This window comes from Giraffa tippelskirchi, chromosome 3 (assembly GCF_054371585.1).
Source record: "Giraffa tippelskirchi isolate mGirTip1 chromosome 3, T2T-mGirTip1v1.2.pri, whole genome shotgun sequence".
NCBI classification, from domain to species: Eukaryota; Metazoa; Chordata; class Mammalia; order Artiodactyla; family Giraffidae; genus Giraffa; species Giraffa tippelskirchi.
The window spans coordinates 176,622,314-176,642,548 of record NC_137277.1 but is presented as its reverse complement, the minus strand read 5'-3'; the positions used below and the strand labels follow the sequence as shown (position 1 = coordinate 176,642,548).

Here is a 20,235-nt window from a genome sequence, read left to right as displayed (position 1 = left end):
ATGGGTGAAGGCTCCAGAGACCTTGTCCTTCAAGATGAAGTACCTTCCAAGTCTTTTTTGGGCCTGCCACACCAGCCAAGAAACCAAACAGTTCTAAGAAATCCTAATTCCACTGGAATTGAGAACAATCCAAAATGATAGTGGTTATATAAGAGATTGGATTAAATATAATCTAGTATGATGGGTGCATATTTAAAGAAGAACTTGGAAGACAAAACTTTAAAACAATCACTTGAAGGAAAAGTTAGTTGTCAAAGGAAACAATTTACTGTACTAGACCAATTTCATGTGACCATAAGAAGATCTGGAACAGCCATTGAAAATTAGGGATTAAATGTGCACTTTGATTTTTTCTTTGTTTGTTTAATGTAGAACAAGAGTAGTTATTCCTATCAGCACTTCCTTTATTCTTTCAAGCTCAAGTTCTTTCTGTGCCAATCTCTTCCAAAATACCCATCCATACTTCTGTTATTTCCTTGCTGAAGTATGAGCATTCTGAATAAAAATAAGTTTTCTTTCTTATTTTAACTGTACAAAAGACATGTTAGAAAACAGAATAATTGTCCCTGTTTTTCCATCCTTCTTAATTCATGTATAAACTTTGCTCTGTTGTAAACTAAGTAAAATAATCCTGTCTCAAGAGAAATTTAGACTTGGCTAACAAAGTGCTTGGTTGATTTATTCTCACTCTACCTTCTCAGTACAATACAGGTATTCAACAAATACCTAGGTGATAAATGAATAACATAATAGTTTTCCAGGGGGCATCAATATACTGAATCTATTCCAGTCTATCTCACTATATTTTAAATATTCAGACAAAAGAATAAAGAAGCTAAGTTCCAATGAGAAGAAATTTCACTTGAAATCCACCCCTGACTCATCAGCGAGTCAAATCCTGTTTCAGTTTCACCTGATTTAATTGTAATATGCTCTTACCAGCCTCCTTTACTCTGACTTTCTCTGGGCCACTCACTATGGCTACATCAACTAATCTGCTCACCCTAGTTCCCAATCAAGCAAAGAAGTTAATATTTAAACAACTCTGGCTCCTCCTATAGAGGACTTAGCTTGAACCCAACTCCCAGATCCAAGATACCACAGCTGAATTCTGGGCTCCCAAATCTCCTCTGGTACAGCCAAAAGAGGCCCAGCATTCTGGTTTTTAAGGTTGGTCTTCTGCGTTGGTTCTTGTTCCCAGTATTGCTCTAACCAGTTCTCCTACCTTAGGGATTATACACTATCCTTGACTCCCAACCTAGTGGCTGCATCTACCAGTCTTCTTGTAATAAGATGGTCCCACATCTCTGGAATTAGAATCCTGTCCCAAAGTCCCAGAACGATGTACTCCCTACATGACAAATGCCTACCTGCCTTCGGAATACCTGTGTCACATGCCCCATGAATTTGAGACTTGGTGCCAACAGCCAGAATGGCATCAGGGTCTGTAACCTCTTTGATTCTGTTCTTGTCCAGCAGGTTGTATCTCTTGGTTTGACTTTATAATTGGATGAGTGCTCTCAGTTTCTCATCTACTACGTAGGGCAGATGTCTGGTAAGATACATTCCTAACATCTGCCTCCATAATGCCCTGGGCAGCTATCATATCTCTCTAGTTTCAGGATACAACCACTCAATTCACTCAAATTCTAATTAATTGTTTCCAAATTCTTTATCGTATAAGAATAATACTAGGCCTTTGGGCATCTCAAATGATAAAGTCAATTCTTTACCCATGATGGTAACTCAGGATATTGCCTTATGCTAAAGTATGTATTATTGTTTTCTGGATTTATGTTGATTTTTATGATACCTGACAATATCATATTTACAGATCAAATAACTCTCTCTTTTGTATCTCTGGAATAACAAATAGCAATGAAATCACAAATTGAAGAGATGTGACTCAATCCCAACTCTGTCACTCCCTGATTATATGTTACCTAAATTAGTAAGATGTTTAAGCTAAACCTCAGGTTCCCATTTACGAAACTGAGATAGACAGACAGGCAGACTCAAGAATCATGTGAGACACTAAACACATTCCTGGTACATAGTAAATACTAAAAAGTTAGCAAGCAGCAGCAGCCACAGAGTTTATATAAACTTATTTGCAATGCACTGTATTAGATTATTAAGAGAAGTAAAATAAGAGGATTAATTTATTAGAGTTTAAAAAGGATGAAGGGCAAGGTTGTTTATGGTTATGGAAGATGAACTTGATGGGGGAAAAGGAAAGGAAATGGAAGAGGCAAAGATCAAATAAATGGCAATCAGAAGAGTTTACAGAGCAAAGAGCAGGATTCTGCGAGCTTCCGTAAAAGGGGGTCAAGGACATTAGTCTTCCTGGAGGGGGGAAATCTTGATAACAGTTAGGAATTTCCAGCTCTTCCCAGTGTCTAAGAGAGCTGGTTAAGGGGCTGCAGCACTTAGCCAACTGCATGGCAGGAAGGCAGAGCCTTACTTCATGTGTTCCTCTCTGGAAGTGGAAATTTTCACAGCCCTCTGCTACCAAATTAATTCTCAGCCCAAGTCATTCTCATTCCATGCCCCCTCCCCCAGAGAAAAAAAGCCAAACCTCTCTCCTCCATTCCCATCTTTCAAACCATAGTTCAAATGAAGCCTCCTCTATGAAATCTTCCCCATTCCTCTCAAGAGTTTAGTGCTCCCATAACAACATGTATTTCTCCATCGTGCAAACTATACTACAGTTGTTCCCATTCCTTTTCCAAGCAGCCTATGAGCATCTTAAGAGCAAAACATATGACCTGTTCGAGCGTGTCATATGTTTTGACAGCGTCTAGCACAGGGCAGGATGGGTGGAGGGTGAGAAGCCATCAGGTACCCTGCCCTGTTTCAGGCAGAATCATTAAGATCAATGGTTCTAACCATCTGGGGTTATGACCATCCATCTTAAAAACCTGAGGAAAGCCACAGACCCTCAGCCTATAAAAATCCATACACACACTCGCACTAATTAAAAAAAAAAAAGCAAAAAAACAAACATAAGGAAAGGAACGAGCAATAAGCCAAGTCAAGAGATATGTCGTCTACCTCTGGTTCCCAAAACTCCAAGATCTCAAACAAGTCACTAAACGTTCCAGTTGACAAAGTGAAGAAACTATCATTTGCCTCAACTATCCTTCACCAGATTTCTGTAATAAAAAATACAGATACATACTAAAAGCATGGAGGAATTCTGAAATTAAAATTGTTATATAAGAGCAAATTATTTCTTATTACTGCTCCACAGCTTGATACTTTCACAGTTATCTATTTTGCCAAAAAACATGCTGTGAAATAAATTGACTATTTACTACTATAGCGAAAAGAACTGTTGTTTACATACCCAAGAGGGGTTTGCACAACAAGCATAAAGAAGCAAAGATGAATAATCCAATTAATTCGCATTTGCTCACACCATTGACTACAGATTCCTTTGATAACAATATGCTTTTGTACTAACAAACCTGTAATACAATTGGCCAGTATGCTGTGAGATGTTTATATTCTACATGTCAGGGATTCTTGATGACAGTCTGAATATTCTCTTCTCTCTCATTTGACCCTGTCACCAACGACTGTCACAGGTGGGCTACAGCCAACAGAGCTCCCCTCTTCAGAAGGGGAAGTTGTAAAATACTTGTAATTAGTGTGTATGTGCTCAGTCGTTCAGCTGTGTCTGACCTTTTTGCAACCCCATGGACTGGAGCCTGCCAGGCTTCTCTGTCCCTGGAATTTTCCAGGCAAGAATACTGGAGCAGATTGCCATTTCCTACTCCAGGGGATCTTCCTGACCCAGGAATCAAACCTGTGTCTCTTGCATCTCCTGCGTCTCCTACACTGGTAGGCAGACAGGGCTGACTTTAATATAAAAAGCAGTTGTCAAGCAGCCGCTGTGAAGACCCTTAGCAACTCCAAAGAAATGGAACAAGTAAGGAACCCTGAGCCACCCTCTACACTTCAAATCTTCTGAAAGCCCAAGAGAGCCTACACACATACCCAGGCAGACAGACCCCCCGTCATTGCCCCAACTCTACTTCTAGCAGCAACTCCAAGGGTAGGGTCCTTGCCAGTCTAGACCTTTCTCTGTATCCATGCCAATCTCTCCTCAAAAGGATATCATTAATAAAGGATCCAGCATTCCAGGGGGAGGTCATGGCCCAGCCACAAGGTGTTAAGTTTCACATTTCTTCCCTCAGCTATCTTTCTGCCAATCAAGTCTCAGATCCTAGGTCCAGAGAGCTCAGCCCCAGCTCCCTAACTTCTTTCCTTTTCCCTCTTGAGTCACATAGTATAGCTTTGTTACTCAGTGTGGTTCCAGAACCAGTAGCACCAATGTTGACTGGAGTCTTGCACAATTTGGGGCACCACTTCAGATCTACTGAATTAGAATCTGCATTTTAACAAAATCCTTGGGCTGAATCATTTGCAGTTTAGAGACAAGTACTGGCCTATAGGATTGGCCTCAATTCTAATGAGATATTCTCGCATCCATCTTTCTCAAATAGAACACAGCTACTGTTAGCTTTGCTCTGCAAACCTCCTTCATGAATACCACTCCTCTCCAGACTCCCCTCTACCCATCTGCCTAGAAAGCACTCCCACATGGGGCAGCGACTGCCGTAATTCTTGATGACCTGTCTGGCCTACCTGCCAGTAACTCTGAAGGCAGCCTCCAGGGCCAAGAGAGCTCCAAAGTTCCTCTTTCTGGGCTGATTCGCAAGTCTTAGACATTGGTAAGAAAATCATCAGAGGCTTTTCTACAATTAAGCTCTAGCACAATTTCTGGGGTCTCAGCCAATACCTAGCACCCAAGATTTAGGGACTCAGCCTACTTTTCTTTTGACTTGAAAGATGCCACGGTCCACTCTAGTTTCTGCAATATTTCTCACTACAAGACTGCTATTAAAGAGATTAAGAGTGGACAACATAAAGGATAAACAAGGACCACTAGCATTTTAAGAAGTGCAGGCTTCTCCGGTGGCTCAGTAGGAAAGAGTCTGCCTGCAATGCAGGAGAAACAGGTTCGATCCCTGGGTCAGGAAGATTCCCATGGAGAAAGAAATGGCAACCCACTCCAGTATTCTTGCTTGAAGAATCCCATGGACAGAGGAGCCTAGTGGGCTACAATCCGTGGGGTCCCAAAAGAGTCGGACATGACTTAGTAACTAAACAACAGCAACTGCTAACTGAAAAGCAATTTTTACACTGTGGAAATAATACAGGAGGAATATTACAAATGACAGCTAAAAGGATTTCAAAAGATCCTGACTCTGCCCCTCTTTGGACTTGGCTTCCTATGCTTATTCCTGAGAACGGATTTCACTAAACATCTTCCTCCTCCATGCTTAAGGGCTAAAGGTATATTGACTTCTTCCATGAAGCTTCCTCTTGCCAGCAAAGAGGGCTGAAAAAGTCATCAAGCAAAGTAGATCAAAAAATGCCTCTCCAGATTCAAGCAGGTCATATGGACTATGAGCACCTGAGTGTGCTGATACCATTTCACTTAGACCTCTGCCCCTTGCACCCTCAGAATGCATCAGCCTTTTCTCTAAACCAGGCAGAGGTAGAATTTAACCATCATGGTTCACATTCCACTTTATCAGGGACAGAGTCCTCTCTCCAGGCTCTTTAACTGACCTCTAAAGATCCTCCTGCTGAACTCTAAATGTTGGCTTTCCCCAAAACCCAGTATTCAGCTGCCTTCTCTAGTGACACTCTCTAGGTGACCTCATTCACTATATGGCTGATGACTCCCAAACTGACATCTCTAGCTTCAAGCTCTTCTTGAAGCTCCAGACTCATTTGTCCAAATATCTTATTTCATTCACTGGTTTCTTCATTTTCAGCATTTTTTACAGCTTTATTGAGGTATAACTGATATTCAATAAACTACATATATTTAAAGCACACAAATTGATTGGTCTTAACATACACAATAATGAAACTATCCCATCATGAAAATGAACATGCCTATAGCCCCCTAAAGTCTCTTTGGGGCCTCAAGGTAATCCATCACTCCTGCTCCCACTCCAGGCAACCAATGATTTGCCTTTTGTCACTATAAATTAGTCTGCATTTTCTAGTCATATAAAGGAATCATAGAGCATGTACTGTCTAGCTTCTTTCACCCATCACAACTATTTTGAGATTCACCCATGTTAAACATTACATATATCAATCAATATCATTAATTTTTTTTTTTTACCAGCTAAGTTGCATTCCATTGAATGGATATAACAAAATTGGTGGATGTGCTTACGGACATTTGGGTGGTTTCCAATCTGTCTGGGGCTATCATTAAAAAAGCTGCTATGAACTTTCATATATAAATCTTTATATGAACAAATATCTTAATTTCTCTAAGGTAAATATCCAGGAATGGAACGGCTGGGAGACCTCATCTTTCTTGTTCCTTCTCTGGCTTACCTTTACTATAAAGCTGCCTGTTTGCCTATAGAGCTCGCTAATGACCTCTAGAAATACCTCCCCTGGTTGGACCAGACTGTAATGCACTCTTCCTGTCATCTTAAACCTGGTCAACACTGTCCTAGATGATGCTTTCAAGAAAAGAGGAAATGACCTAAATCAATCTATATTCCTAGCACCTGGAGCCAACCCTTAGTTGGTGCTTTCAAGGAATCAAGGCAGGAGGCTGTGCACAACTGGCAGCAACTAGGGATGGGAGTTCCCCTGGAGGAGGGCATGGCAACCCACTCTAGTATTCTCGCCTGCAGAATTCCCACGGACAGAGGAGCCTGGTGGGCTACAGTCCATGGGGTCACAAAGCGTCGGACACAACTGAGCGACTAAGCACATCACAGCAGAGGGATGGGAGCTGGGGGCAGGGTGGAGAGGTAGATCTGGACTAGCATAATTCACTCTCTGCACTTAATTTCAATTAATCAAAATTATCCTTAAATTCATGTAAGTGTGAGTAGTACCTGTCTCTTTCTAGCTGCAATCCCCACCAGACTAAAAACTCCATGAGAGCAACAACTATGTCCATCTTGATCATTACTAATGTCCATGCACCCTACAAATTCCTGACACACAGGTCTTACTCAATTACTATAGCCCTATCAGATAACAAAAAAGAATTTCATTTATGCCTCAACAAAGCTCTGAGATAAGGTAGTACTTTCCACATCCCTGGAAAAATTAACAATAAAAACTTGAGCTGCTATCATGGGTCAAGAACTATTGTTAAGATTTTTACATATATTCACATTTAATCCTATGACAAACCTATGAAGTAGGTATGAAGTAGGTACTATGATTATTCCCAATCTACAGATGAGGCATTTGAAGCACAGAGAGGTTATATAACTCACCCAAGGTTATATAGGCAAGTGGCAAAGATGAGCTGCAAACCCAAGTAGCCTAGCCTAAAAGCCCACTCTATTAATCACTCTGCTTTAATACCTCTCACTGAAAAAGACACCAAAATCTCGAGTAGCAATAAACTAAGCCAAATAAAATAAAAGATGTGATATAAAGCATATTAGGAAGAAAAATTAATATTTAGATACATAAGTTACCAGTTTTATACAATTAAAAAGAAACTGCTGCTATGAATCATTCTAGTGCCTGACCCTTATTTAAAACAATAGTCAAAATGAAAGCAAATCTTCGTTTTCAAATGACAGACATAGATGGAAACTAAAACCCAGAATATTCTCATATTAAAAACATTTTCATCTGCTATCAAATCTCTGTTTTATAAAAATACACAGTCTATTTTTATCTGCCAAGGGAAGCCCAACCACCAAACTGGACATCACAGAACTAGACATGTGCTGCCTGGGTTTTCCAGGAAAGACAGCAGGAATATGTGAAGACTGCCACCATCCCTATGGCTTTGTCTTTCCAGTTCTCCCAGCATTAAATGTTGGATAACAACACGTCATCAGGTTTGAATGTCCCCTGCCAAGCTTTTATTCTACCCTAAAAATTACCAGAAATCAAGGCAAATCATGTGAGAGGGAAGACAGATCACAGGGGAGGGAACAAGGAGAACTCAAATCATTAGGTGTGTGCCCACCCAATGAATCTATGTACCAAGTGTTCTGTGGCCTGCTTCTGAGGCAACCAAGGGCCTGAGGGGTCTGGGGCTGCATCAGTTTATGCTGTCTCGCTGAAGCACTATGGAATGCAAAAGGCCCTGAGAAGTCTCTAGTTGTAAGAGGAAAATTTAACTCACCTTCCACTGCTCCTCTGGAAGCAGCTTCACGACCACCAGATCCCCATTCAAGGCTCTATTACGAGCAACAACACCATCAATAAAAATGTCTCGATCACCATCCTAGGTTGGAGAAAGGAATGTAAGAGTCAGCTTACCAAGGCTTGGAATCAAAAATAACACCCTTGGCTTACAAACTGTAGACTCTACAATCTGCCCATTGACTTAACAGGAACACTGGTATTGCTATTTAGCCACAAACAGACCTAGAGGAAGTTCAGTCTCTTTGGAACTAATAGAATTGGTGATAAACACATAAGAGCTGGTTAACATAATTCTAAAAAAAAATCACCAAATAAGAGAAGATCTACTATAGGCAGGTCAAAAACAAACAAAAATATATAAAGCAAAAAACTAGGATTGCATGCTTTCATAACCAAAATGCGGAAGGAGTAAGTTGTCCTTTATTGTTTTGAATAAAATAAAGCATGATGGTACCCCTTCATGCTGAATTTTTAAAAGCAAAGGGAAAGGTAAAAAGCAGACAGTTTGAAAGAAAATAGAAGAAAATCAACATATAATACCCTAAGAAAACCAACCACGGGCAGGGCAACAACCAGCTCCAGGATTTGGGCTCTCTACAAGAAAGCCAGCATATTCCCTGCCCTCCCCCTCCACGCCCTCCAGGAAAGCAGCAGAGAAAACAAATCGTAGTTTGTTTATTTATAACTGAGGTAGAGTTGTAGTGGTAGCTTCAGGTATCCAGCATAGTGACTGAGTAATTTTTTCAGATTATATTCCATTAGAGGTTATTATAAGATATTGATTATATAATAATTCCCTGTAGTGTAGTGTAGTGTTAGTCACTCAGTTGCGTCTGACTCTTTGCGACCCCAAGGACTGTAGCCCGCCAGGCTCCTCTGTCCATGGAATTCTCTAGGCAAGAATACTGGAGTGCGTTGCCGTTTCCTTCGCCAATAATTCCCTGTGCTATGCAGTAAATCCTTGTTGCTTACCTATTTTATCTACAGCAGTCTGAAGAGCTGAGCTGAACCTCAAACAATCCAAATCTGTGGATAGACTGCATCACAACTCAGCTCATACTTGATTCATTCAGAAATCTGCATCTATTGCAGACTCTCTTATTTTAAAGATACTCACAGGCAGCTCAAAATTAAAAGTTTGAGTCAACCTCTTCTAACTACCTTTTGAAGCCAAAGAGTTCAGTCCTTTATTTGAAGGCCATTAGACTTGCTCTGACCATCAGAAAGAATGGGGGGGGGGGTGGTTAATGATCAATCTGTTGGAAATATAAATGGATCTAGAGGTATTCTAACTAAGTATTTAGGAGGCTGGAGTAGGAAAGCAACCCAAGTATGCCATAGTGGTCAGAACATCCTCCATCGACAGAACAGCTTCCTTTGGGCCAAACATAAACTCTACAGATATGCAAAGAGCGCCTCTTGGTGATAAGATGCACAAAAAAGCTGTACAGAACTTTTTGCAATATAGTTCTGACCTGAAACTGTGCTTTTTTTTTTAATAAAAAGCCAGGTTTTGACATCTAGTCTATTTCTTCTCTTTATCTTATCCCCAAAGAGGATAAACAAGCATCTCAATAATATCAGTTTATCTTGGTTTTTTGGAAAAAGGCGCATGATTTTATTCTAATTCTATATCTTACTTTCACTGAGAACAGGACACCAGCAGGTACACATAGACATGACTTCTGTATGTATCTTGAGTTTGTCATAAGAAAATGAATATCAACTTTCTATCAGTAGAAATTATAATAAACCTAAAACATATTCTCTCAAAACAAAGTACTTTTTTATACCTGACAATCAATTCACTGTTCCTGTTGACATATGTAGAAATTTTAACACAGAAAGTGACACTGTGTAAGTTCTCAGCTGTTTTCAGAGTCAACAAGAGTAAATTTCATCAAATCTAGTCTAATTTTGTTTCTCAAAAAGCTTCAGAATTTTAAAGTTATGAGGAACATTAGATAATATTTATAGTCTACTCCTTCATTTTACAATTAAGCAAACTTTCTGTTTCTTATTGTCAGAGCAGAAGCTACATCTCCTATCAATTTCTATCTCTATTCTCCCTGGTAAAGCAGGGGGCAGGTAATATTCAGGCCCTGATCTCACAGCCCACCTCCTAGCCTACCTGTAAGCATGTTTCCAGTTCATACAAGTTCACAACTGACATGGACATGAGCTACGTACACTCAAAAATCTAGACCAGTGATGGGATTTACAGAAGCATGTAATCCATTGCCTCTATTATCTCCTCCTTCAACTATTTTCTATAATGCTTCTAAAACCTGAAGCTGCCCAGAAAACCCACAAAAATGGAATGCAGGATTGTTCCAGTGTCCAAAACCAGACTATCTACAATCAGTCACAACTGGGCTTTTTTTTTTTTTTTTAAGTATAACTGCTTTGCAATGTTGTGTTAGTTCCTGCTGTAGAACAAAGTGAATCAGCCATAGGTATACATATGTCATGGTGGAGCGGTCTGACAGATTGTGGTCCACTGGAGAAGGGCATGGCAAACCACTTCAGTATTCTTGCCTTGAGAGCCCCATGAACAGTATGAAAAGGCAAAAAGATAGGACACTGAAAGATGAACTCCCCAGGTCAGTAGGTGCCCAATATACTAATGGAGATCAGTGGAGAAATAACTCCAGAAAGAATGATGGGATGCAGCCAAAGCAAAAACAATACCCAACTGTGGATGTGACTGGTGACAGACGCAAAGTCCGATGCTGTAAAGAGCAATATTGCATAGGAACCTGGAATGTTAGGTCCATGAATCAAGGCAAATTGGAAGTGGTCAAACAGGAGATGGCAAGAGTGAACGTCGACATTCTAGGAATCAGCGAACTAAGATGGACTGGAATGGGTGAATTTAACTCAGATGACCATTATATCTACTACTGTGGGCAAGAATCCCTTAGAAGAAATGGAGTAGCCATCATGGTCAACAAAAGAGTCTGAAATGCAGTACTTGGATGCAATCTCAAAAACGATAGAATGATCTCTGTTCGTTTCCAAGGCAAACCATTCAATATCACGGTAATCCAAGTCTATGCCCCAACCAGTAATGCTGAAGAAGCTGAAGTTGAACAATTCTATGAAGACCTACAAGACCTTTTAGAACTAACACCCAAAAAAGATGTCCTTTTCATTATAGGGGACTGGAATGCAAAAGTAGGAAGTCAAGAAACACCTGGCGTAACAGGCAAGTTTGGCCTTGGAGTACAGAATGAAGCAGGGCAAAGGCTAATAGAGTTTTGCCATGAGAATGCACTGGTAATAGCAAACACCCTATTCCAACAACACAAGAGAAGACTCTACATGTGAACATCACCAGATGGTCAACACCGAAATCAGATTGACTATATTCTTTGCAGCCAAAGATGGAGAAGCTCTATACAGTCAGCAAAAACAAGACCGGGAGCAGACTGGCTCGGATCATGAACTGCTTATTGCCAAATTCAGACTTAAATTGAAGAAAGTAGGGAAAACCACTAGACCATTCAGGTATGACCTAGATCAAATCCCTTATGAGTATACTGTGGAAGTGACAAATAGATTTAAGGGTCTAGACCTGATAGACAGAGTGCCTGATGAACTATGGACAGAGGTTCGTGACATTGTACAGGAGACAGGGATCAAGAAAATCCCCATGGAAAACAAATGCAAAAAAGCAAAATGGCTGTCTGAGGAGGCCTTACAGATAGCTGGGAAGAGAAGAGAAGCAAAAAGCAAAGGAGAAAAGGAAACATATTCTCATCTGAATGCAGGTTCCAGAGAATAGCAAGGAGAGACAAGAAAGCCTTCCTCAGCGATCAGTGCAAAGAAATAGAGGAAAACAACAGATTGGGAAAGACTAGAGATCTCTTCAAGAAAATTAGAGATACCAAAGGAACATTTCATGCAAAGATAGGCTCGATAAAGGACAGAAATGGTATGGACCTAACAGAAGCAGAAGATATTAAGAAGAGGTGGCAAGAATACACAGAAGAACTGCACAAAAAAGATCTTCACGACCCAGATAATCATGATGGTGTGATCACTCACCTAGAGCCAGACATCCTGGAATGTGAAGTCAAGCGGGCCTTAGAAAGCATCACTACGAACAAAGCTAGTGGAGGTGATGGAATTCCAGTTGAGCTCTTTCAAATTCTCAAAGGTGATGCTGTGAAAGTGCTGCACTCGATATGCCAGCAAATTTGGAAAACTCAGCAGTGGCCACAGGACTGGAAAAGGTCAGTCTTCGTTCCAATCCCAAAGAAAGGCAATGCCAAAGAATGCTCAAGCTACCGCACAACTGCACTCATCTCACACGCTAGTAAAGTAATGCTCAAAATTCTCCAAGTCAGGCTTCAGGAATACGTGAACCGCGAACTTCCAGATGTTCAAGCTGGTTTTAGAAAAGGCAGAGGAACCAGAGATCAAATTGCCAATATCCGCTGGATCATCGAAAAAGCAAGAGAGTTCCAGAAAAACATCTATTTCTGCTTTATTGACTATGCCAAAGCTTTTGACTGTGTGGATCACAATAAACTGTGGAAAATTCTGAAAGAGATGGGAATACCAGACCATCTGACCTATCTCTTGAGAAACCTGTATGCAGGTCAGGAAGCAACAGTTAGAACTGGACATGGAACAACAGACTGGTTCCAAATAGGAAAAGGAGTACGTCAAGGCTGTATATTGTCACCCTGCCTATTTAACTTATATGCAGAGTACATCATGAGAAACGCTGGGCTGGAAGAAGCACAAGCTGGAATCAAGATTGCCAGGAGAAATATCAATAACCTCAGATATGCAGATGACACCACCCTTATGGCAGAAAGTGAAGAAGAACTAAAGAGCCTCTTGATGAAGGTGAAAGAGGAGAGTGAAAAAGTTGGCTTAAAGCTCAACATTCAGAAAACTAACATCATGGCATCTGGTCCCATCACTTCATGGGAAATAGATGGGGAAACAGTGGAAACAGTGTCAGACTTTATTTTGGGGGGCTCCAGAATCACTGCTGATGGTGATTGCAGCCATGAAATTAAAAGACACACACTCCTTGGAAGGAAGGTTATGGCCAACCTAGATAGCATATTTAAAAGCAGAGACATTACTTTGCCAACAAAAGTCCGTCTAGTCAAGGCTATGGTTTTTCCAGTGGTCACGTATGGATGTGAGAGTTGGACGGTGAAGAAAGCTGAGTGCCGAAGAATTGATGCTTTTGAACTGTGGTGTTGGAGAAGACTCTTGAGAGTCCCTTGGACTGCAAGGAGATCCAATCAATCCATCCTAAAAGAGATCAATCCTGGGTGTTCATTGGAAGGACTGATGTTGAAGCTGAAACTCCAATACTTTGGGCACCTCATGCGAAGGGTTGACTCATTGGAAAAGACCCTAATGCTGGGTAGGATTGGGGGCGGGAGGAGAAGGGGACGACAGAGGATGAGATGGTTGGATGGCATCACCAACTCGATGGACATGGGTTTGGGTAGACTCCGGGAGTTGGTGATGGACAGAGAGGCCTGGCGTGCTGCAGTTCATGGGGTCGCAAAGAGTCGGACACGACCGAGTGACTGAACTGAACTGATACATATATCCCTTCCCTCATGGGCCACTCTTTCCCAACCACCCCCCACCCCAGGTCATCACAGAGCACCATGCTAAGCTCCCTATGCTATGTTCTTAATTACTTAGAGGTAAGTCACTTAGCACTTTTTCCTCCCTCTGAAACAATTTTATTACTCCATCAATGGCCAGATAAGAGAATAAAAGAGGTACAGAAATAAGCCAATCTTAATATCACAACTTTGTAAAAAGTTCTAAGTAGGACATGCCAGGAACACAATTTCAAGTAGAACAACTTGAGTTCTTGAAACATCAATGACTTTTGCTTCTTAACTTTAACAAGCCAGATTAAACAGCGGCAGCACATCATTTGCAAATTTAAATCACATGAATTTAACTTAAGGGACCCTAAGTAGGCCCACACTTCAGAGAACCCCTGCCCTGGCCCTCCTCTGACCACATCCCTCCTCATCAGGTAAGGAGTTCTCAAGGCCAAATGAACTGTAATCAGCCCCAAGCCCACTTCCAGGGCATATATGAGCATCTTCCCCAGGTCTGTCTTCCCAAACTCACACCACAAGCAGCTAACAGGTGGGTATCTCTAAGGGGTATGGGGAGAGCTTGGACATGTGGGGTGAGATGTTCACCTAGAGGGCAAGGGCTTTCACTGAATTGGGGGGAGGAGGCAGGAGGGCAGCAAAGAGGGGACACGGAGCCAGGATTGGGAAGAGAAGAGGGTCAGGCCAGAAGATAGACTCTCTCCATGCAGCTACTTTTTAGCATGGAGCTCCAAGTAGTCTGAGAATTCTACGTTTGAACCCAAGTTCAAGTACATGGAGGTATATTTGACAAGGAATGTATTTCACTTTACAGTTTGTTTGTCTGGTGTATAACTTTTAAGTATTTAATATAAGGTATTCATGCCTCCACTTGTACTTTGGTCCTAGGCCATACATTCATCAGAAACCAGCCTCACAGGGGACTAACTTACAGAAATTCAATACTGTATACTCAGGAGAGAGAGAAAGCAGGCAGTGAAGTTTTCAAAATGCTGTATGTAGTTTCACTTATGGTTCAAATCAATGAGAGCAAACTTCAGTATGCAGGGAGACGGGTGATTTGAAACCAGGTACGTCTCAGGGCCAACTCCTTACTGCACTGGGTGTGATTCTCATGCTTAAAAATCCATGTTTTTCACACACTGGGGCCCCTCATATAATTGAGCTCCTCCAACTGGTGTGCATCTGGTCCCATCACTTCATGGGAAATAGATGGGGAAACAGTGGAAACAGTGTCAGACTTTATTTTTTGGGGCTCCAGAATCACTGCTGATGGTGATTGCAGCCATGAAATTAAAAGACACACACTCCTTGGAAGGAAGGTTATGGCCAACCTAGATAGCATATTTAAAAGCAGAGACATTACTTTGCCAACAAAAGTCCGTCTAGTCAAGGCTATGGTTTTTCCAGTAGTCATGTATGGATGTGAGAGTTGGACGGTGAAGAAAGCTGAGCGCCGAAGAATTGATGCTTTTGAACTGTGGTGTTGGAGAAGACTCTTGAGAGTCCCTTGGACTACAAGGAGATCCAATCAATCCATCCTAAAGGAGATCAATCCTGGGTGTTCATTGGAAGGACTGATGTTGAAGCTGAAACTCCAATACTTTGGCCACCTCATGCGAAGAGTTGACTCATTGGAAAAGACCCTAATGCTGGGTAGGACTGGGGGCAGGAGGAGAAGGGGATGACAGAGGATGAGATGGTTGGATGGCATCACTGACTCGACGGACATGGGTTTGGGTAGACTCCGGGAGTTGGTGATGGACAGGGAGGCCTGGCGTGCTGCAATTCATGGGGTCGCAAAGAGTCAGACACGACTGAGCGACTGAACTGGACTGAACTGAACTGAACTGGTGTGCCAATGAAGAAACAATCCTTCTTTCAAGTGTAGAGAAAATGCTGGTTATGCTAGATTTCTGAGAGGTGGTTAATCCGTCTCCAACACTGCATATTCCTAAGAGTTTGCATGGGTAATTTTTATCATTCTTGACTGTGAATTTACCTTATGAACAAAAGCAAACTCTGAAATCTAACACCCATGTAACTCTGCTTCCACTGCATGATGGACCATCTCTCACAGCTAAGCTACTACCTCAAAGCTGACACTCAGTTTTCTCATCTAAGTACCAAGGTCGGTACATACATACCATGTTCTGTCACGGGAACAGAAGATGACTAGCACAAGATGAGAGCACAAGGTGACATGAGATACTGCTTGTCTAACCCAGTGGTAAGACCTAAACTTCAGATACAAACATGAATCCTGAGCTTCTGGACATGGGCAAGGGAAAAAGGACTAAACTGAGCTTTGGAATAGGTCTTTGATTACTGAAAACAACAACAACAATAATACCTATGGATTACACTACTGAACTTGTATGCTCATTAAACGTATCATTTCTCATAATGAAATGTAGTAGCCGAAATATATGTATTCCATTTCTTCATGTAGAAGCCAAAGCTTCTTCCTTTAATCTCTTCCACTGTGAAAAATCTACTTCTATGGCTACACTATTTATGGCATCCTGGAAAAGGTAAGTCAAGAATTTAAGACTACTGCTCTCCCAGCTTTGCATAATCAAGCCTTATCCAGAGACCTGCTGCTAATTAGACGTCAGAGTGAACTTCCCTTAATCAGAGAGAGCCTGTTCAAATGAGTCATGAGCTAAGAAAACATAAAGACTCAGTGGTAAAGAGCCTTGTACTAAGTCCTATCACCTGTGGAAAAGTGAAGTGAGAAACTCTAACCAAAAAAAAAAAGCATTACATATTATTTTTGGACAAATCTGAAGATTAGCTCATGCAGTAGATTGAAAGTAGATAGCATATTTGTTTAAGAGAGATTAAACTTAAACCAGTAGAAACACCCATAAATCCTTTAAGAAGTGGTGGCTGTCGGTGAGGGTTCAGCTGTGCCTTGCAGCCAGTAACAAATGCCATCCCTTTCATTTGAAGTGTGATTCTTAAGACTGGCAGAAGGGGCTGTCAACCAAAGGCAAATGTTGTTTATTTAAATTTGAAACAAATCCTTGCCCATCCTCAATTCTGTTTCACTACTCTGTTTTTTTAGTTAGACTATATGATTTCAGTTTCATAGCACATCTAAAAAATTAAATGTGACATTAGGTTTATTATAAAGTTATTGAACTTACCGGGGAAGGAATGAAAGCTTCATGAAACTTCTTCGGATTAATTCTCAAAACACCCTTTAAATAAAAAAAAAAGATCTGTGAAAATTTGACTAGTTGCACACTTAGGATTTTTCCATACATACGTTATTATTCAATAAAAAAGTTAAAATTAATTAAACAGTTCAATCTAGGAAACAAGTTAGATGTACTGAGAACTATTCATTAAATGCATAAAATGATTTATATTGACGTCTATACTACAGAGTTCCATCAAACACTGAAAGCTCACACTGGCACCTTGCAGTGAACGGGCAGAGGTGAGAGGCAACAGAGCTTGGCGTGGAATGGGAAAGTGGCAGCTACTGGGGTTTTCTGTGCCCTTATATGCTAGTCTTCAAATGTAAAGAACAAGGTTACCTGGGGATTATGCATCACTATACAATGCCCTTTTTTTAATTCTACAGGACCTTCCCACAACTGCTTGTTTCTGTGACAATTTTCAAAGTGATACAGGTTGACTTCCAAGTTGAATAGTGAGTCTCAAGATACTGGATGTATATTTTTTACTTTGGGCCCCTCTGCAGAGCTGAATGAGTCAATAATTCAAATTGGTCCAGAACCAGCTCTTAATGTAAATGGGAATCCTGGCTCCAACAGCCAGGCCACCCAGTCTGCCTTCAACTTCATGTTATTCCAGCACCAAATCAGGGTCTGCTTCTATTTATGCTCAGAGGTCCAGGTGGGGGCTGTCTTCAATAGCAGTTCAGTATTTTAGGCCCTTGCAGGAAGCTGTAACCCTCCCCACTTACAGCTGCACTGGAAGGCCACTGGAACACATGGATGGAGGCAGTTATTTTCCTAAGAGTTAGACTCAAAGGGAGTCTTGAGAAAGTGTTTTAAATAACATTTCTCCCCTAAAATATTGAAAGACTCAAAGATACACAATGAAAAAATAGGTGAGGGCATAAAATAAAGCAGAAAATAATTCTTTCTTTCACTGGTACATCATGTTTAAATTACAAATTTCCATGTAACAGTTTATACTACTATTAATTCCCACATAGACTACTACAAACCCTCATTCAGTCCTTAATTCAATAATTATTTACTGAATTCTGATTACATGCAAGATCCTGAGACAGACAATGTGGAAGAGAGAATGAGAACCAAGTTCAGTCCTTATTTATAGAGTAAAACATGAAGAAAGCTGCAAGTGAGGGGACAGCTTACTTTTAGTTGGGGATACTAAGCAAGGCTCCAGAGATGGTGTCCGATCTGGTCCTTGATGGAGGAGCAAAATTTGAAGATAAGTCAGAAGAGAAATGCAGGCAAGAGTAATTAAGAGGGGACTTCTCTGGTGGCCCAGTGGTTAAGAGTCCCGCCTGCCAAGGCAGGGAACATGGGTTCAATCTCTGGTTCAGGAAGATCCCACATGCCAGGGGGGCAACTAAGCCTGTGTGCCACAAGTACTGAGCCAGTGCTCTAGAGCCCAAAAGCTACAACTACTGAGCCCCTGTGCTGCAACTACTGAAGACTGAGCGCTCTAGAGTCTGTGCTTTGCAGCAAGAGAAGCCACCACAATGCGAAGTCCACACACTACAACTACAGAAAGCCCGCACACAGCAACAAAGACCCAGTGCAGCCAAAAATAAATAAATGAAAAAAAATTTAAATATATGTATTTTAAAAAGGAGTGATTAAGAGGACGAATACTTTTCTACCACTATGCTGTATCAGGGTAAGAGACAGAGGGACTGGGAAGTGAGGCAGGGAAAGCCCCCAGAGGCCTGTCCCTTCTTACAAATGTCATTACAACTTCACTTTTAGGACAGGTGTTTCTTGTTGGGGGAGGGAGGAAAAAGCTTATTACATTTATCCTAAATATTCATCCACTCACTTAACAAATATTTCCTTATTTCCTGACAGCTAGCATGACAGGCACTTTGCTAGGTGATGAGGACACAATGGAAAGAGAGTCTCTACCCTCAGAGCTTACAGTCTGCTGCTGCTAAGTCGCTTCAGTCGTGTCCAACTCTGTGCGACCCCATAGATAGCAGCCCACCAGGCTCCGCCATCCCTGGATTCTCCAGGCAAGAATACTGGAGTGGATTGTCAATTTCTTCTCCAGTGCATGAAAGGGAAAAGTGAAAGTGAAGTCGCTCAGTCATGTCTGGCTTACAGTCTAGTGAGGGGAAATAAACACTTCAAATACATACTTCGCATTGTGGTGGCTTCTCTTGCTGCAAAGCACAGACTCTAGAGCGCTCAGTCTTCAGTAGTTGCAGCACAGGGGCTCAGTAGTTATAGCTCTTGGGCTCTAGAGCACTGGCTCAGTACTTGTGGCACACAGGCTTAGTTGCCCCCTCGGCATGTGGGATCTTCCTGAACCAGAGATTGAATCCATGTTCCCTGCCTTGGCAGGCGGGACTCTTAACCACTGGGCCACCAGAGAAGTCCCCTCTTAATTACTCTTGCCTGCATTTCTCTTCTGACTTATCTTCAAAGTAAACTTGTTGATTTTTTAAAATTCATTTTCTGACCCAAGTTTCTTTTTTTTTTTCCAGTGAATGGTTAGTACATGAAGAAGCATAGAGCTAAGAATACCTTTTGCTTTGAAAGTTCCTTTAAGTATAGCTCACTCAGAAATGCCATGACTGGGCTCAGGGGAAAGAAACAGGTTTGCTCAGGGCTGAATCTTGGCCTGACTTTGTGTGTGTGTGATTTTTTTTTTTATTGAGATATAGTTGATGTGCAACATTGTATAAGTTACAGGTATACAACGTAGTGATTTACAATTTTTAAAGGTTATATATTCCATTAACAGTTATTATAAAATATCTCAGCTCTATTTAAAAGAACAAATATTTTAAGGACCTAAAAGATTCTATTCTTTTTTTGAAGTGTTTGTTTATTTGGTTGTGCTGGGTCTTAGTTGAGGCACGCAGGATCTGTAGTTGCGGTATGTGGGATCCAGTTCCCCAACCAGGGATTGAACCCAGGCCCCTCTGCATTGGGAGCTTGGAGTCCTAGTCACTGGACCACCAGGGAAGTCCCAAGATTCTATTCTTGACTGTCTATCCCAAACTTCCTGATACATAAAAGCGTACAAGGAGGGACAGAAGCCTGTTTCAAGAAAAGCATTTGCAATTTGACTGGAGCAGACTTTACAAACTGCACCTCAGGAACATAACGCCCTGTGAGTATCCACACTAAGAAAGAAGACTCTCTAGCCGAGTCCACAGAGGACCACAGTCATCCCT

At 41.3% G+C, this 20,235-nt stretch overlaps 1 protein-coding gene across 10 annotated transcripts in view; it reads right to left on the bottom strand.

Annotated features, from left to right (window-relative positions):
• The window catches only part of DIS3L2 (DIS3 like 3'-5' exoribonuclease 2), a 365,476-nt gene that overhangs the window by 275,659 nt on the left and 69,582 nt on the right, over nucleotides 1–20,235 (bottom strand). For all 10 annotated transcript variants that reach the window (XR_014080899.1, XR_014080900.1, XR_014080898.1 and 7 more), the window contains 2 exons: nucleotides 16,997–17,050; nucleotides 8,207–8,308 (listed from right to left, as the gene is read on the bottom strand). Coding sequence is in view for 7 of the 10 variants with exons in the window: in XM_081585674.1 (XP_081441800.1) it covers nucleotides 8,207–8,308; nucleotides 16,997–17,050 (156 nt within the window). In the remaining 3 variants the exon portion in view is untranslated. The remainder of the gene's footprint in view (nucleotides 1–8,206; nucleotides 8,309–16,996; nucleotides 17,051–20,235) is intronic.